Source organism: Coregonus lavaretus (assembly GCF_964263955.1).
Source record: "Coregonus lavaretus genome assembly, chromosome: 2".
Classification (NCBI taxonomy): Eukaryota; Metazoa; Chordata; class Actinopteri; order Salmoniformes; family Salmonidae; genus Coregonus; species Coregonus lavaretus.
Genome location: NC_139989.1, coordinates 19,693,457 through 19,708,268, shown reverse-complemented (window position 1 = coordinate 19,708,268; position 14,812 = coordinate 19,693,457). Strand labels below are relative to the sequence as shown.

The 14,812-nt window shown below is 43.2% G+C and overlaps 1 protein-coding gene across 1 annotated transcript in view; it reads right to left on the bottom strand.

Moving 5' to 3' along the window:
- The window catches only part of plxdc2b (plexin domain containing 2b), a 196,634-nt gene that overhangs the window by 89,962 nt on the left and 91,860 nt on the right, over nucleotides 1-14,812 (bottom strand). The window contains exons 3-4 of the mRNA XM_084144470.1: nucleotides 12,863-13,009; nucleotides 10,912-10,981 (exon numbers count right to left, since the gene is read on the bottom strand). Coding sequence (XP_084000596.1) covers nucleotides 10,912-10,981; nucleotides 12,863-13,009 — 217 coding nt within the window. The remainder of the gene's footprint in view (nucleotides 1-10,911; nucleotides 10,982-12,862; nucleotides 13,010-14,812) is intronic.

Genomic DNA, 14,812 nt, shown 5'->3' with positions numbered 1-14,812 from the left:
TTGAAAAACAGAGAACAAAGTGAATGTCTGACTGAGACATTTGAGACCGAAACATTCGCTCAGCAAGAAAAAGTGGCAGAAAAGAAATTGGAAAAAAGCCAAACAGTGTTCTTAAAAGGTCACTTATAGCTGCAGCCAATTCGCCTGCATTTCGTGTCACCATATGTCTTCACCAACACATCTATCACGACAGAGGCCAAGAGCACGGCCCCTCCCAGTGAGGAATCAATCCTGTCCTTAAGGACTTCACAGTCAAGTGCAGCCCCCATCCAGCGTGGTGTGTGTGTTTGTTTGTGCGCGTGTGCAAATATGTATTTGCAAATATGTATAAATACGCCTTATCTTAGCTCATTGGTCACCATAGCAACACCCACCCGTAGTATGCGCTCCAGCAGGTATATCTCACTGGTCATCCCCAAAGCCAACACCTCCTTTGGCCGCCATTCCTTCCAGTTCTCTGCTGCCAATGACTGGAACGAATTGCAAAAATCTCTGAAGCTGGAGACTCTTATCTCCCTCACTAACTTTAAGCATCAGTTGTCAGAGCACCTTACCGATCACTGCACCTGTACTCAGCCATTCTGAAATTAGCCCACCCAACTACCTCATCCCTATATTGTTATTCATTTTGCTCATTTGCACCCCAGTATCTCTATTTGCACATAATCTCTTGCACATCTATCATTCCAGTGTTAATACTAATTGTAATTATTTTGCACTATAGCCTATTTATTGCCTTACCTCCATAACTTGCTACATTTGCACACACTGTATATATATTTTCTGTTGTATTTTTGACTTAATGTTTTGTTTTACCCCATATGTAACTCTGTGTTGTTGTTTTTATCGCACTGCTTTGCTTTATCTTGGCCAGGTCGCAGTTGTAAATGAGAACTTGTTCTCAACTGGCTTACCTGGTTAAATAAAGGTGAAATAAAAAAAATAAAAAAATAAATGTACCTTATCTGACTTTCCTTTTCTCCACCACACCTTGTTTCCCCACCTTTCTCTTTTTCCCTTTGTATCTTCAAACAGCACAGACGGGCCGTACAGACAAAGACGTACAGTGTAGGCCCACATAACCACACAAAGGCCTGTGCGCACACGCACACACAAACAGAGACACATGCATGCAGGAACACACACACACGAGCGCGCAAGAACATGCACGGACGCACGCACACACACGCACCATCCTCTATGTTAAATTCAGCCTTTTGGGAGACTTTTGGCTCTGTGCCTGCTTCTCTGGTTAAAGGAGAGAGGCTTTTCAAAAAAAATCTATTGCAAACACAAAAACATTTAACCGACAGCCTGGGGAAAATACGACAGTCTCGCAATACACTTAAGTGCAGACACCCAGAGAGAGAGCCATTCAATAGAGCAGGCAGTCAAATTCATTATGGCCATCACTTTAAGGGGAGGGGTGGGGGAACTGGACAGTAGGTGTGGGAGTAGAAGAGTAAGAACTCAGCCAGGACAATTCATAGAGAATGAGAGAAATAGAAAAAGGAGTGAGTGTGTGGGAGATTGAGATGGTGAGGGGGAAGACAGGGCACGAGAGAGAGAGAGAGAGAGAGAGAGAGAGAGAGAGAGAGAGAGAGAGAGAGAGAGAGAGAGAGAGAGAGAGAGAGAGAGAGAGAGAGAGAGAGAGAGAGAGAGAGAGAGAGAGAACGAGAAAGAGAGAGAGAACGAGAAAGAGAAAGAGAGAACGAGAAAGAGAGAACAAGAGAAAGAGAGAAAGAGAGAAAGAGAGAAAAACACATAGCGATAGAGAGCGGGATAAGAGAGTTGGTTCCATTTCTAGTTCCACTTCTGTTTATATGTTCTGGTATCAGGGAGTACTGTTCTGTATATACCGGAGGAAAAACATGAAGGGGCATTACCAGAACCTCTTGACCAACCACTCTACTTTATAGACATTCTGTCCAAACAACCCAATTGTTTTTCCATACTGAGCCTTTGTTAAGTTCTGGAGAGATTTTATAGTTTAGTTTAAAACAGCTGTCTGGAGCTGGGAGCAGCCAGCATAGGAGGAACACGCAGGTACACACTCTTTCTCTCTCTCTGTGTTCGACTTGAGCGTCTGCTGCGTGTCTGGCCATTACCTTATCTCACAAACAGCGGCAGAGAAAAACATCTCTTCAATTAAGGGAGAGGCTGCCCTCATTTTGTCTGTGTAACCATAATGACTGAGGCTTATCAGACACTAGAGGCACACACATAGAGAAAGCCTTTGTTAGCATAGGCTCACAGGAAGAGAGGAGAAACAACTAGACAAACTGCTGTCTCCATACTGAATGACCACCTTGTTTCTCTCTACTTCCTCTCTGTGTCTGTCTCTTTCTCGCTCTACTTCCTCTGTTTGCCTGTTAGTGTGCAAGTGTGTGTGGAAGATATAGATTGTATGTGTGTGTCTTTGTGTGTGTCTTTGTGTGTGTGTGTGTGTGTGTGTGTGTGTGTTTACTGGCAGACTTGTTATTTCACTGCATTCCACTCTCTTAGAAAAAAGGGTTCCAAAAGGGTTCTTTGCAGAGGGATAGGTTTCTACCAAGAACTGTTTTCATCTGAAGAACCCTTTTAGGAAGACAATAGTTATTTGTAAGGAAAAGGGTTCTACCTAGAACCTTTAACATCCTAAGAACCGTATTAGGAAGAAAGGGTTCTTCTAAGATTATTTTGAAGGCAAGAATACTTATTTGGAAGGCAAGGGTTATACATAGAACCCTTCTGAATCTAAATAAGCCTTTTAATTGTAACTTTTGCATTTCTTTTAAATAGTGACTGAGCATTAGTGTTTACCTCAGAGTTTAAACTTTAACATCAGGAGTTTGAGTAATCAAAGTCAAGTTTAAAAAGATAGGTGTGATAATGTTTTAAAATGTACCTATATGGGAACATTTGTGCATGTATCTGGTATTCCCTTAATCATTTCAAATATACAGTACTAACATAGTTGATATCTTTGCCTTGATATCTGTCTTGATTAAGGAGTTAAATTAACTTAACACTCAGTGGTGTACAAGAACCCCAGTGTTGTCTGTTGGTATTAATAACCACAGAGTTGAGTGTGATTGTGTCATTTTTACTCTGTGTAGAGTAAAACACTCAAAACCACACCCATCATTATCATATTTCCCAGCATGCTCTATTGCAGGTTTATTTTCAGAATTGCTTGTATCAATATCTGTATTTTTGCATGTACATTGATTGATGAATTAATCTTATGCTACTCAAATATAAATAACATACATTTTTCTAACATAATCCAATCTGTTACTTAGACTTATTGCACCTGCTCCTGAAATGGTTGTTCCACTTTAGATGATTTAGGTAGTCTCATTAATTAATCTTCCCTACCTTGGCAGTCATTGTCAATGCACGTTCCAGGTGATTAAAAGTTCAAATTGTTGAATATCCTCACTCTGGCTGGATTCCAATATGCATTACACATCACTTTGCAAGCCAAGCATAATGTGACTTGCAGGCCTAATGTGGCATGTAAACCAGGAGTTTCCTAACACCTCAAAGAAGAGCTCTCAAATAAAGGCCTTATCATATATGTATTGTCAGAGTTTAATTTTAAAGGCTAATAAGGTTGGTGGAACCATTCATAGAGGGTTTTAGGAAGAACCTTTAGATGATAAAAGGGTTATTGGTAGAACCATTATAGAGGGTTCTAGAAGAACCCTTCATAGAGGGTTCTTGGTAGAACCCTCTGCAAAGGGTTCTATGCAGCACCAAAAAGGTTTCCCCTATGGGGACAAACTGAAGAACCCTACCTTTTTTTCTAGGAGTGCACACACTCGGGCACACACTCGGGCTTCTGTGGCTAGCTTCAACGTCAGTCATGTGGTATGTCCCCCTTAAAACAAAAGGATGTGTCCCAAAATGGCATACTATTTCCTTTATAGTGCACTACTTGACCAGGGCCCATCACTAAAAAGGGAATAGGGTGCTATTTGGGATGCAGGCCAAAGCCTCCAACCACAGCGTGCCTGGAGAAAAACACAGCCGCTGAACCCAATGCATGTGTGTACGGAGGAATCTGGAGCTGAGGGTGAAGTGTGTGTGCGTGCGTGCGTGTTTCAGGGTTTTGACAGAGGGCCAGTTCTGGGCCAGTAAAGACATCACACAGCTGGGTTTCTACCCTGGCTCTCTCTGACAGCTGGGGTTACAGAGGGATCAGATCACATATCACCACTCTGTGTCCCAAATGGCACTCTATTATATAGTGCACTACTTTTGACCAGGTAGGGAATAGGGTGCCGTTTGGGACTACGTTTCTGACGGACAGGACCTGTCTCTACCGCTACAACCTCCAACCTCTAGACACTTCTCTACATTTGGCTCTGACAGCACTAGCAACACTTAACGTCACAACAACACTTCTTGTGTTACTTCTGTTATTAGGTGATTCATTTCTAAGTGTTGAAGCAACACCATGTCAGAACACCACTTAGTTTGTTACTGTGTTATGTGATTTGTCTGTAAATGTGCCTGACCTCTGTGTTGACCCCTATCCTCAGTGTGGCTGAGACACTTTTCAACTCTATACAGTGAGGGAAAAAAGTATTTGATCCCCTGCTGATTTTGTACGTTTGCCCACTGACAAAGAAATGATCATTCTATAATTTTAATGGTAGGTTTATTTGAACAGTGAGAGACAGAATAACAACAAAAAAATCCATAAAAACACATGTCAAAAATGTTATAAATTGATTTGCATTTTAATGAGGGAAATAAGTATTTGACCCCTCTGCAAAACATGACTTAGTACTTGGTGGCAAAACCCTTGTTTGCAATCACAGAGGTCAGACGTTTCTTGTAGTTGGCCACCAGGTTTGCACACATCTCAGGAGGGACTTTGTCCCACTCCTCTTTGCAGATCTTCTCCAAGTCATTAAGGTTTCGAGGCTGACGTTTGGCAACTCAAACCTTCAGCTCCCTCCACAGATTTTCTATGGGATTAAGGTCTGGAGACTGGCTAGGCCACTCCAGGACCTTTTTGTGCTTCTTCTTGAGCCACTCCTTTGTTGCCTTGGCCGTGTGTTTTGGGTCATTGTCATGCTGGAATACCCATCCACGACCCATTTTCAATGCCCTGGCTGAGGGAAGGAGGTTCTCACCCAAGATTTGACGGTACATGGCCCTGTCCATTGTCCCTTTGATGCAGTGAAGTTGTCCTGTCCCCTTAGCAGAAAAACACCCCCAAAGCATAATGATTCCACCTCCATGTTTGACGGTGGGGATGGTGTTCTTGTGGTCATAGGCAGCATTCCTCCTCCTCCATACACGGCGAGTTGAGTTGATGCCAAACAGCTCGATTTTGGTCTCATCTGACCTTACATGGAGCCCCAGGCCGAGGGAGATTGACAGTTATTTTGTGTTTCTGTTGTCACCTTCTCATCAAGTTGCTTGGCGATGGTCTTGTAGCCCATTCCAGCCTTGTGTAGGTCTACAATCTTGTCCCTGACATCCTTGGAGAGCTCGTTGGTCTTGGCCATGGTGGAGAGTTTGGAATCTGATTGATTGATTGCTTCTGTGGACAGGTGTCTTTTATACAGGTAACAAGCTGATATTAGTAGCACTCCTTTTAAGAGTGTGCTCCTAATCTCAGCTCGTTACCTGTATAAAAGACACCTGGGAGCCAGAGATCTTTCTGATTGAGAGGGGGTCAAATACTTATTTCCCTCATTAAAATGCAAATAAATTTATAACATTTTTGACATGCGTTTTTCTGGATTTTGTTGTTGTTATTATGTCTCTCACTGTTCAAATACACCTACCATTAAAATTATAGACTGATCATTTCTTTGTCAGTGGGCAAACGTACAAAATCAGCAGGGGATCAAATACTTTTTTCCCTCACTGAGTGTACAAAGTATTAAGAACACCTTCCTAATTTCCCCTCAGAAAAGCCTCAACTCGTCGGGACATGGACTCTACGAGGTGTCGAAAGCGTTCCACAGGGATGGTGGCTCATGTTGACGCCAATGCTTCCCACAGTTGGGTCAAGTTGGCTGGATGTCCTTTGGGTGGTGGATCATTCTTGATACACACGGGAAACTTTCAAGCGTGAAAAACCCAGCAGCGTTGCAGCTCTTGACACAAACCGTTGTGCCTGGCACCTACTACCATAACCCATTCAAAGGCGCTTAAATATTTTGTCTTGCCCATTCATCCTCTGAATGGCACATATATACAATCCATGTCTCAATTGTCTCAAGGCTTAAAAATCCTTCTTTAACCTGTCTCCTCCCCTTCATCTACACTGACTGAAGTAGATTTAACAAGTGACATCAATAAGGGAGCATAGCTTTCACCTGGATTCAACTGGCCAATCTATGTCATGGAAAATAATGTTTTGTACACTCAGTTTATGTACGGTGTCCATATTGGACTACTGCTGAGACTGTGGCTGTCCTAATATGGACAGCTTAGTACTGTTCCTGTCCGAAACCCCTTTCAGGCTGCAGGCAGGGCCATATGTCTCCAGTCGTAGAACCACAACATCCCACACTGTCTCTCTAGGTTGACGCTCACAGGAAGATAACACAATTGCAATGGAGGAATGGAAGGTTGGAGCAGGGTAGAGCTGGAGGGGTGGAAATGCTTGCTAAATGGATAAATGACTTGGGAGGCGGAGGAGAGGAAGGAGGGAGGAAAAGAGGATGGCTGGGGGATGAAGGGAGGAGTAGACACTGAAATGGAGGTGTGTGAACAGGAATTTACAGAGGCAGAGCTCTGGAGCCTGCGGTGAGCTGATAGCCGTTCCTACTCCCCTCCTCCTCCTCTTCTCCTCTCCTCCATCACTCCATCTCTCTCTGGAGGAATGCAGGAAATCTTTATATCCTGTGGGCTAGCTGCTAACAGCCTTTGCTTGCATCCCAAATGGCATCCTATTCCCTATATAGTGCACTACTTTTGACCAGAAACCTATGGGCTCTGGTCAAAAGTAGTGCACTATTTAGGGAATAGGGTTCCATTTGGGACATGTCTCTCATCACTACAACACCGTTCTGGAAGCTCCATGCTTTACAGGATAGCTCTGAGGTAGTGAGATGTACTATAGCTAGGGAGGAACATTCACTTTGTCCAATAATAGTATTTAAGAAATCAGGAAAATGATATATTCGCATGATGATAATGACGATGATGGCGATGGTGATTTACTTTCTTCTATTATGATTACAGTCTAATGTCTGCATACATTGCTGGAATAGTTGGGTACGGCTTAAGCATGACTCTTTGATGTGATAATAGCCACTAAAGATGTTGTGGTTTCACCCTCAGTCTCTGTGGAAAATACTCCTCCTCCTCCTCCTCCTCCTCCTCCTTCTCCTCCCTTCTCCTCCTCCCTTCTCCTCCTCATCCTCCTTCCTTCTCCTCCTCCTCCTCCTCCTCCTCCTTCCTTCTCCTCCTCCTCCTCCTCCTCCTCCTCCTTCTTCCTCCCTTCTCCTTCTCCTCCTTCCTTCTCCTCCTCCTCTCCTTCCTCTTCCTCCTCCTCCTCCTCCTCCTCCTCCTTCTCCTCCTTCCTCCCTTCTCCTTCTCCTCCTTCCTTCTCCTCCTCCCTCTCCTTCCTCTTCCTTCTCCTCCTCCTCCTCCTCCTCCTCCTCCTTCTCCTCCTCCTCCTCCTCCCTTCTCCTCCTCCCTTCTCCTCCTCATCCTCCTTTCTTCTCCTCCTCCTTCCTTCTCCTCCTCCTCCTCCTCCTCCCTCCCTTCTCCTTCTCCTCCTCCTCCTTCCTTCTCCTCCTCCCTCTCCTTCCTCTTCCTCCTCCTCCTCTTCCTCCTTCCTTCTCCTCCCTAGTGCTGTTGGAACATTTACTAACACACTGGCCTCTTTTGTAATGTGTCTGACTTGCTCTGGTCCATTACACACACAAACAAACACACAAACACACCCCACACCCACAGATACAGAAAGCAGGAAGCGTTGCCATAATTGTCTTCTTAATATTCATACTGTCATATAACTCCTATTTTACTTGTATATCAATGGATTATTATATCACACCTGTTTCACAAGTATATCAGTGAGCTATTACAGTGGGGGAAAAAAGTATTTAGTCAGCCACCAATTGTGCAAGTTCTCCCACTTAAAAAGATGAGAGAGGCCTGTAATTTTCATCATAGGTACACGTCAACTATGACAGACAAAATGAGGAATCACATTGTAGGATTTTTTATGAATTTATTTGCAAATTATGGTGGAAAATAAGTATTTGGTCACCTACAAACAAGCAAGATTTCTGGCTCTCACAGACCTGTAACTTCTTCTTTAAGAGACTCCTCTGTCCTCCACTCGTTACCTGTATTAATGGCACCTGTTTGAACTTGTTATCAGTATAAAAGACACCTGTCCACAACCTCAAACAGTCACACTCCAAACTCCACTATGGCCAAGACCAAAGAGCTGTCAAAGGACACCAGAAACAAAATTGTAGACCTGCACCAGGCTGGGAAGACTGAATCTGCAATAGGTAAGCAGCTTGGTTTGAAGAAATCAACTGTGGGAGCAATTATTAGGAAATGGAAGACATACAAGACCACTGATAATCTCCCTCGATCTGGGGCTCCACGCAAGATCTCACCCCGTGGGGTCAAAATGATCACAAGAACGGTGAGCAAAAATCCCAGAACCACACGGGGGGACCTAGTGAATGACCTGCAGAGAACTGGGACCAAAGTAACAAAGCCTACCATCAGTAACACACTACACCGCCAGGGACTCAAATCCTGCAGTGCCAGACCTGCTTAAGCCAGTACATGTCCAGGCCCGTCTGAAGTTTGCTAGAGTGCATTTGGATGATCCAGAAGAGGATTGGGAGAATGTCATATGGTCAGATGAAACCAAAATAGAACTTTTTGGTAAAAACTCAACTCGTCGTGTTTGGAGGACAAAGAATGCTGAGTTGCATCCAAAGAACACCATACCCACTGTGAAGCATGGGGGTGGAAACATCATGCTTTGGGGCTGTTTTTCTGCAAAGGGACCAGGACGACTGATCCGTGTAAAGGAAAGAATGAATGGGGCCATGTATCGTGAGATTTTGAGTGAAAACCTCCTTCCATCAGTAAGGGCATTGAAGATGAAACGTGTCTGGGTCTTTCAGCATGACAATGATTCCAAACACACCGCCCGGGCAACGAAGGAGTGGCTTCGTAAGAAGCATTTCAAGGTCCTGGAGTGGCCTAGCCAGTCTCCAGATCTCAACCCCATAGAAAATCTTTGGAGGGAGTTGAAAGTCCGTGTTGCCCAGCGACAGCCCCAAAACATCACTGCTCTAGAGGAGATCTGCATGGAGGAATGGGCCAAAATACCAGCAACAGTGTGTGAAAACCTTGTGAAGACTTACAGAAAACGTTTGACCTGTGTCATTACCAACAAAGGGTATATAACAAAGTATTGAGAAACTTTTGTTATTGACCAAATACTTATTTTCCACCATAATTTGCAAATAAATTCATTAAAAATCCTACAATGTGATTTTCTGGATTTTTTTTCTCATTTTGTCTGTCATAGTTGACGTGTACCTATGATGAAAATTACAGGCCTCTCTCATCTTTTTAAGTGGGAGAACTTGCACAATTGGTGGCTGACTAAATACTTTTTTTCCCCACTGTATATCACTCCTATGTCACATGTATATCAGTGAGCTATTATATCACTCCTATTTCACATGTATATCAGTGAGCTATTATATCACTCCTATTTCACATGTATATCAATGGGTTATTATTCCAGCACTTGGCAGTGCAGGTCCTTTTCCAAGTCCAAACTCTGGTCTGGTTTTCTCTCCAACATAATCTGCATCCCAAATGGCACCCTATTCCCTATATAGTGCACTACTTTTGACTAGAGACCTGGTCTAAAGTAGTGCACTATGTAGGGAATAGGGAGCCACTTGGGACGCATTCCAGGACTGGCTGGTATTGCTGAGTGTTGGGGACTGGGAGTGGTGGTGGTTTTCCCCAGGTCTAGCAGGCTGGCCACTGGTGCTGTGTGTTTTGTACCAGTCTAACTGGCTGCCTGGAAGACTTGTGCTGAGGGCTGTTAGTGGCTTTGTACTGCGGTCTGTGCCAGACCAGAGTTTTCAAACCTCAATTTGTTTGGCTGGGCTGGCAGTCGACAGACTGAGACGAGGCAAGATAAATAACCTTCTGTTTGACCCTTTGCACTTCTCAGCATTCAGATCTCAATCACATACACACAGCAGCACAGACGCATACGCATACGCATACACACACACACACAACACTGACACAAACAGGTACACACAAACACAGAATCAAAAACACAAGCACGCACGTGAGAGAGAACATGCACTCACACATGTACACACATGCATGCACGCACCCACACACACTCTGTAAATGCTTCTGTACAACAGAGATGATTTCTCTAACCTCATTACAAACTCTTCTAAACCCTGGAGCAATAAAGCAATGGCTGTATAATTAAGCAATAAGGCCCAATGGGGTGTGGTATATGGCCAATAGGCCACAGCTAAGGGCTGTTCTTAAGCAATACGCAACGTGGAGTGCCAGGACAAAGCCCTTAGCCGTGGTGTATTGGTCATATACCACAAACCCCCGAGGTGCCTTATTACTATTATAAACTCGTTACCAACGTAATTAGAACAGTAAAAAGTAATGTTTTGTCATACCCATGGTATACGGTCTGATATATCACGGCTTTCAACCAATCAGCACTCAGTGCTCGAACCACCCAGTTTATAATATGCCATGTATAATTCCAGTGATAATCCAGACTGCTACCAAATAAAAGGCAAGCACACACGCGCACGCACACACACACACACACACAAACAATTTCACTTCTGCTAGCATTCATTCTATCTCCCTCAATCACGTCAACACTAGCTCAGGAAGAGGTTGTTCACTTACCACCAGTTGCCACGGTGAGATCACGCAGAAAATGTCCATAAAAGGGGAAATCGAAGGATAGATTGACTCTCTGCATGAATAAAAAAAAACACATAAGACCCTGGTCAGAAAGAGAGCTCCAAAAAGACATGCAAGATAAGATTGAAAAAGACTCATTAGGATAAAACTTCAGTCTCAGACAGAGAAAGTATGTTTAAGGTAAACAAAGAGGCACTCGGGACAGATAATTCTTATGTTCCACCTTTCTCAGTTCTTAGGGTAGCTGACTATTCATTTTACCACAAGCCAAGTTAGGATTAGGTTTTAAGCAAATATAACATCTCCCAGGATAAAATACACCGTTGTGGTTATGAAAACAAATAATTTATGAGTTTCATAGACTTTTATAAAGTTTGAAGAACACACCCATCCTAGAGTTGAACATAAAAGTACATGTATTTTTCAATGAGCTCACAGAGTGAAATGCAATGTGCACACTCATTTATGTGCAAAACAAGATTAGTACAAAAATGTTCCCGACCAATTACTGAAAAATGAGTTTGACAACAAGAAAAAAAAACTTAACGAGCTGACTATATTTATATATTTATATTGATTCCTAAATGTATGTGTATTTGTATTTCACATTCTACCACACTCTTGGGACTATTTATGTGTCAGATAGAGTAATTGAATCGATTAAAATGTGAGGGTTTACAGCACTGCTTTGAGGCAGCACAACAGTCACTTGGGTCACTCCAGTACTGTATCATGATCTCGTCCCAAATGGCACCCTATTCCCCAGTGCACTACTTTTGACCTGGGCCCATAGGACTTTGGTCAAAAGTAGTGCACTATATATGGAATAGGGTGCATAACTCCATGGTAAACACAGCAACATAATCCAGGATTAGGCCAGGGGGAGTAATGCTGCGGCCCACCACAGTCAATTACCATGACTAAACACAGTCGTTCTACAGCTTAGTTTCTACGCTTTATTTTGATGAAGTTGACCTCTGTGGGTTTGCTTGTTTTACGATTCTATTGGCTGATTATGTTCTGAGGGTATTCCAACGCGCTGATGGTAATCTCTGTGGGTGTGTCCCAAACAGCACCCTATTTCCTATATAGTGCACTCCTTGAATGACCATTCACTTTGGGTATTCATGTCCAGCATCCAACATATTGATTCTCTGGACACAGCCAAAGTCTTAGCGTATGTCGGAAATGACGCCCTTTTTCCTATGTAGTGCATTACTTTTGACCAGGGCCCAAAGGCAAAAAGTACTGCACTATGTAGGGAATAGGGTGCCGTTTGGGACACAGCCTGAGAAAACTTCCCAATACCACTTGCTCTGTTCTTTCACTGTGGAAGAATAAGGAAAGCTGCACTCTCCATAGCCCTCTCCAATTAAAAATGAAGCCTTGCCCCAGTTTGTATGGCTCAATCCATCATCCAGTGACTAAAGGGGAGAATACACAATGTACCACTCCATTTTGTGTCTTTACTCATTGTGGACGGGACATTGTTCCATTGTTTACCCCGGGTGCACTTTTCTATGTGACGCCATCCAACCTCCTACCTCCTGTCATGCCACCCTGTTCTCGGTCTCCTGACTGTACAAGGACCTGATGCAAAGCCCAAAGCGGCTTGATGACCTCATCAGTATGCACCTGTTCGTGTAGAGGTAGTGTGCTATGGAGTGAAGTTTTCCCTAGTTGCAGATCTAGGATCAGCTTCCCCTCCCCTCCCCCAATCCTAACCTTAACCATTAGTTGGGCAAATGCGAAACTGACCCAAGATCAGTGTCTAGGGGAAACTTCACCCTACTGCTGCAGGGGTGCAGCTCCCGCTGCAGAGTCTGTCCAATTGAAGGTCATTATGAGTCTATTTCATATCAAATCATTCCGTGTCATTCCATGTATCTCTACTTTTCCACCTAATCAGAATCTGAGAGGAAGGTTGACTTACCGCAGCTTGCCTGTGAGTGTTGGACAGGATGCCATGGATCTTCACCTTCTCCTTGTCCATCTGGTCAACGTTCACCCACAAGTCCTTGCTCATGGGGTCCGTGGGGCTGTAGGTCTTTGATGTGTAGTAGTTGTGATCTGTGTCCTCCTATTGGACACAAAACAAAAACACTGATTGGTTACACTTTATTTGGAGTGTCTCTTTACAGACTGTCTATAGATGTTCCTATATTGGAACGAAACAAAAGCATTGATTCAATAAGTGACCATTTGTCGATAGTAATATAGTAAGACAAGAGTTGTGGTTCGTAGTTTGAGATTTATGAAAGGCCAAAACGTAGTTAGGTAGGGAGTGATAGTGGTGAATGAGTGTGGATGTAACCCTGTGTTCAGGGTGATTTATTCAAATAGAGCCTCTGCTCATTCATGTAAATTAAGTCAGCTTTACGATGGGACGTTCTCTAGCCAGACAGAAACCACTCACTCTCTCTCTCTCTCTCTCTCTCTCTCTCTCTCTCTCTCTCGCAGAATACATGACATTAATAGCAACTACACAAGTCAAAAACCTCAGAATAGTGTTATTGTGCAGTACATACAACATTAATAGACTACCACTCAACAACCTTTGCTATAATATTATTATAAAGCATGGATTTATAAGGACATTACTCCTACATTACATTTTTTTCAATGCACATTACTTTTGGTGACTGGTACTGTCTATGGAACAATAAGGTTGTGTAGGCTTGCACGGCCTCGTGAAATAAACCCTTGGCTTGAATATTTACTGCAAAAGCATGGAAGACTAGTCTGAAATGATAACAGTTACAGTTAAATATGTGACTACCATTTACAATAATTGAGTTAAAACTGTAGAACTGTTTGGATATCCATGGTATAATATACTTATAACAATTTTGGTGACAGATGAAAACAGTGTGTGTGTGTGTGTGTTGACATGTGTCTTTGTGTGTGTACTGTAAGCTTATGCATGCTTCTTCTTCATGTGATCCACTTGGGCCCAGTCAGCATCTGAAGAGGTCGTAATGGCTGATAATCAAATTAAGAAAGCCAGAAAGCATGACATCCTGCACTCGTAAAAGCCTGGCTTATAGGCTAATGGAGTGCAAAAGGCCCGGTCATGTTTTTTAACAGACACATTCATGAGGGCTTTTACGAGCAATGTGGACGCCACACGACTCCTTTTACTGTTTCCTGTATGGAGTTAGCCGAACGCCCTGAGCTGGACCCCTATCTCTGCCTGCGTCCCAAATGGCACCTATTATCTATATAGGGCACTACTTTTGACCAGGGCCCATAGGGCTCTGGTTAAAAGTAGTACATTATATAGGGGATAGGGTGCCATTTGGGACAACGACAGCTGGTAAAATGTTTTTTAATGCGACATCTTCGCTCTTATCTGGGCCTCTCGTAACCCCCTAATACAAATAAGAGTGTTAAACCTGATTGAAGATATGTATAATATGGTAAATCTGATGCAAATGTATTAAAAATAAAAAAACATAAATACCTTATTTACATAAGTATTCAGACCCTTTGCTATGAGACTCGAAATTGAGCTCAGGTGCATCCTGTTTCCATTGATCATCCTTGAGATGTTTCTACAACTTGATTGGAATCCACCTGTGGTATATTCAATTGACTGGACATGATTTGGAAAGGCGCACACCCGTCTATATAAGGACCCACAGTTGACAATGCATGTCAAAGAAAAAACCAAGCCATGAGGTCGAAGGAATTGTCCTTAGAGCTCGGAGACAGGATTGAGTCGAGGCACAGATCTTGGGAAGGGTACCAAAAAATTTCTACAACATTGAAGGTCCCCAAGAACACAGTGGCCTCCATCATTTTTCAATGGAAGAAGTTTGGAACAACCAAGACTCTTCCTAGAGCAGGCCGCCCTGCCAAACTGAGCAATCGGGGGTGAAGG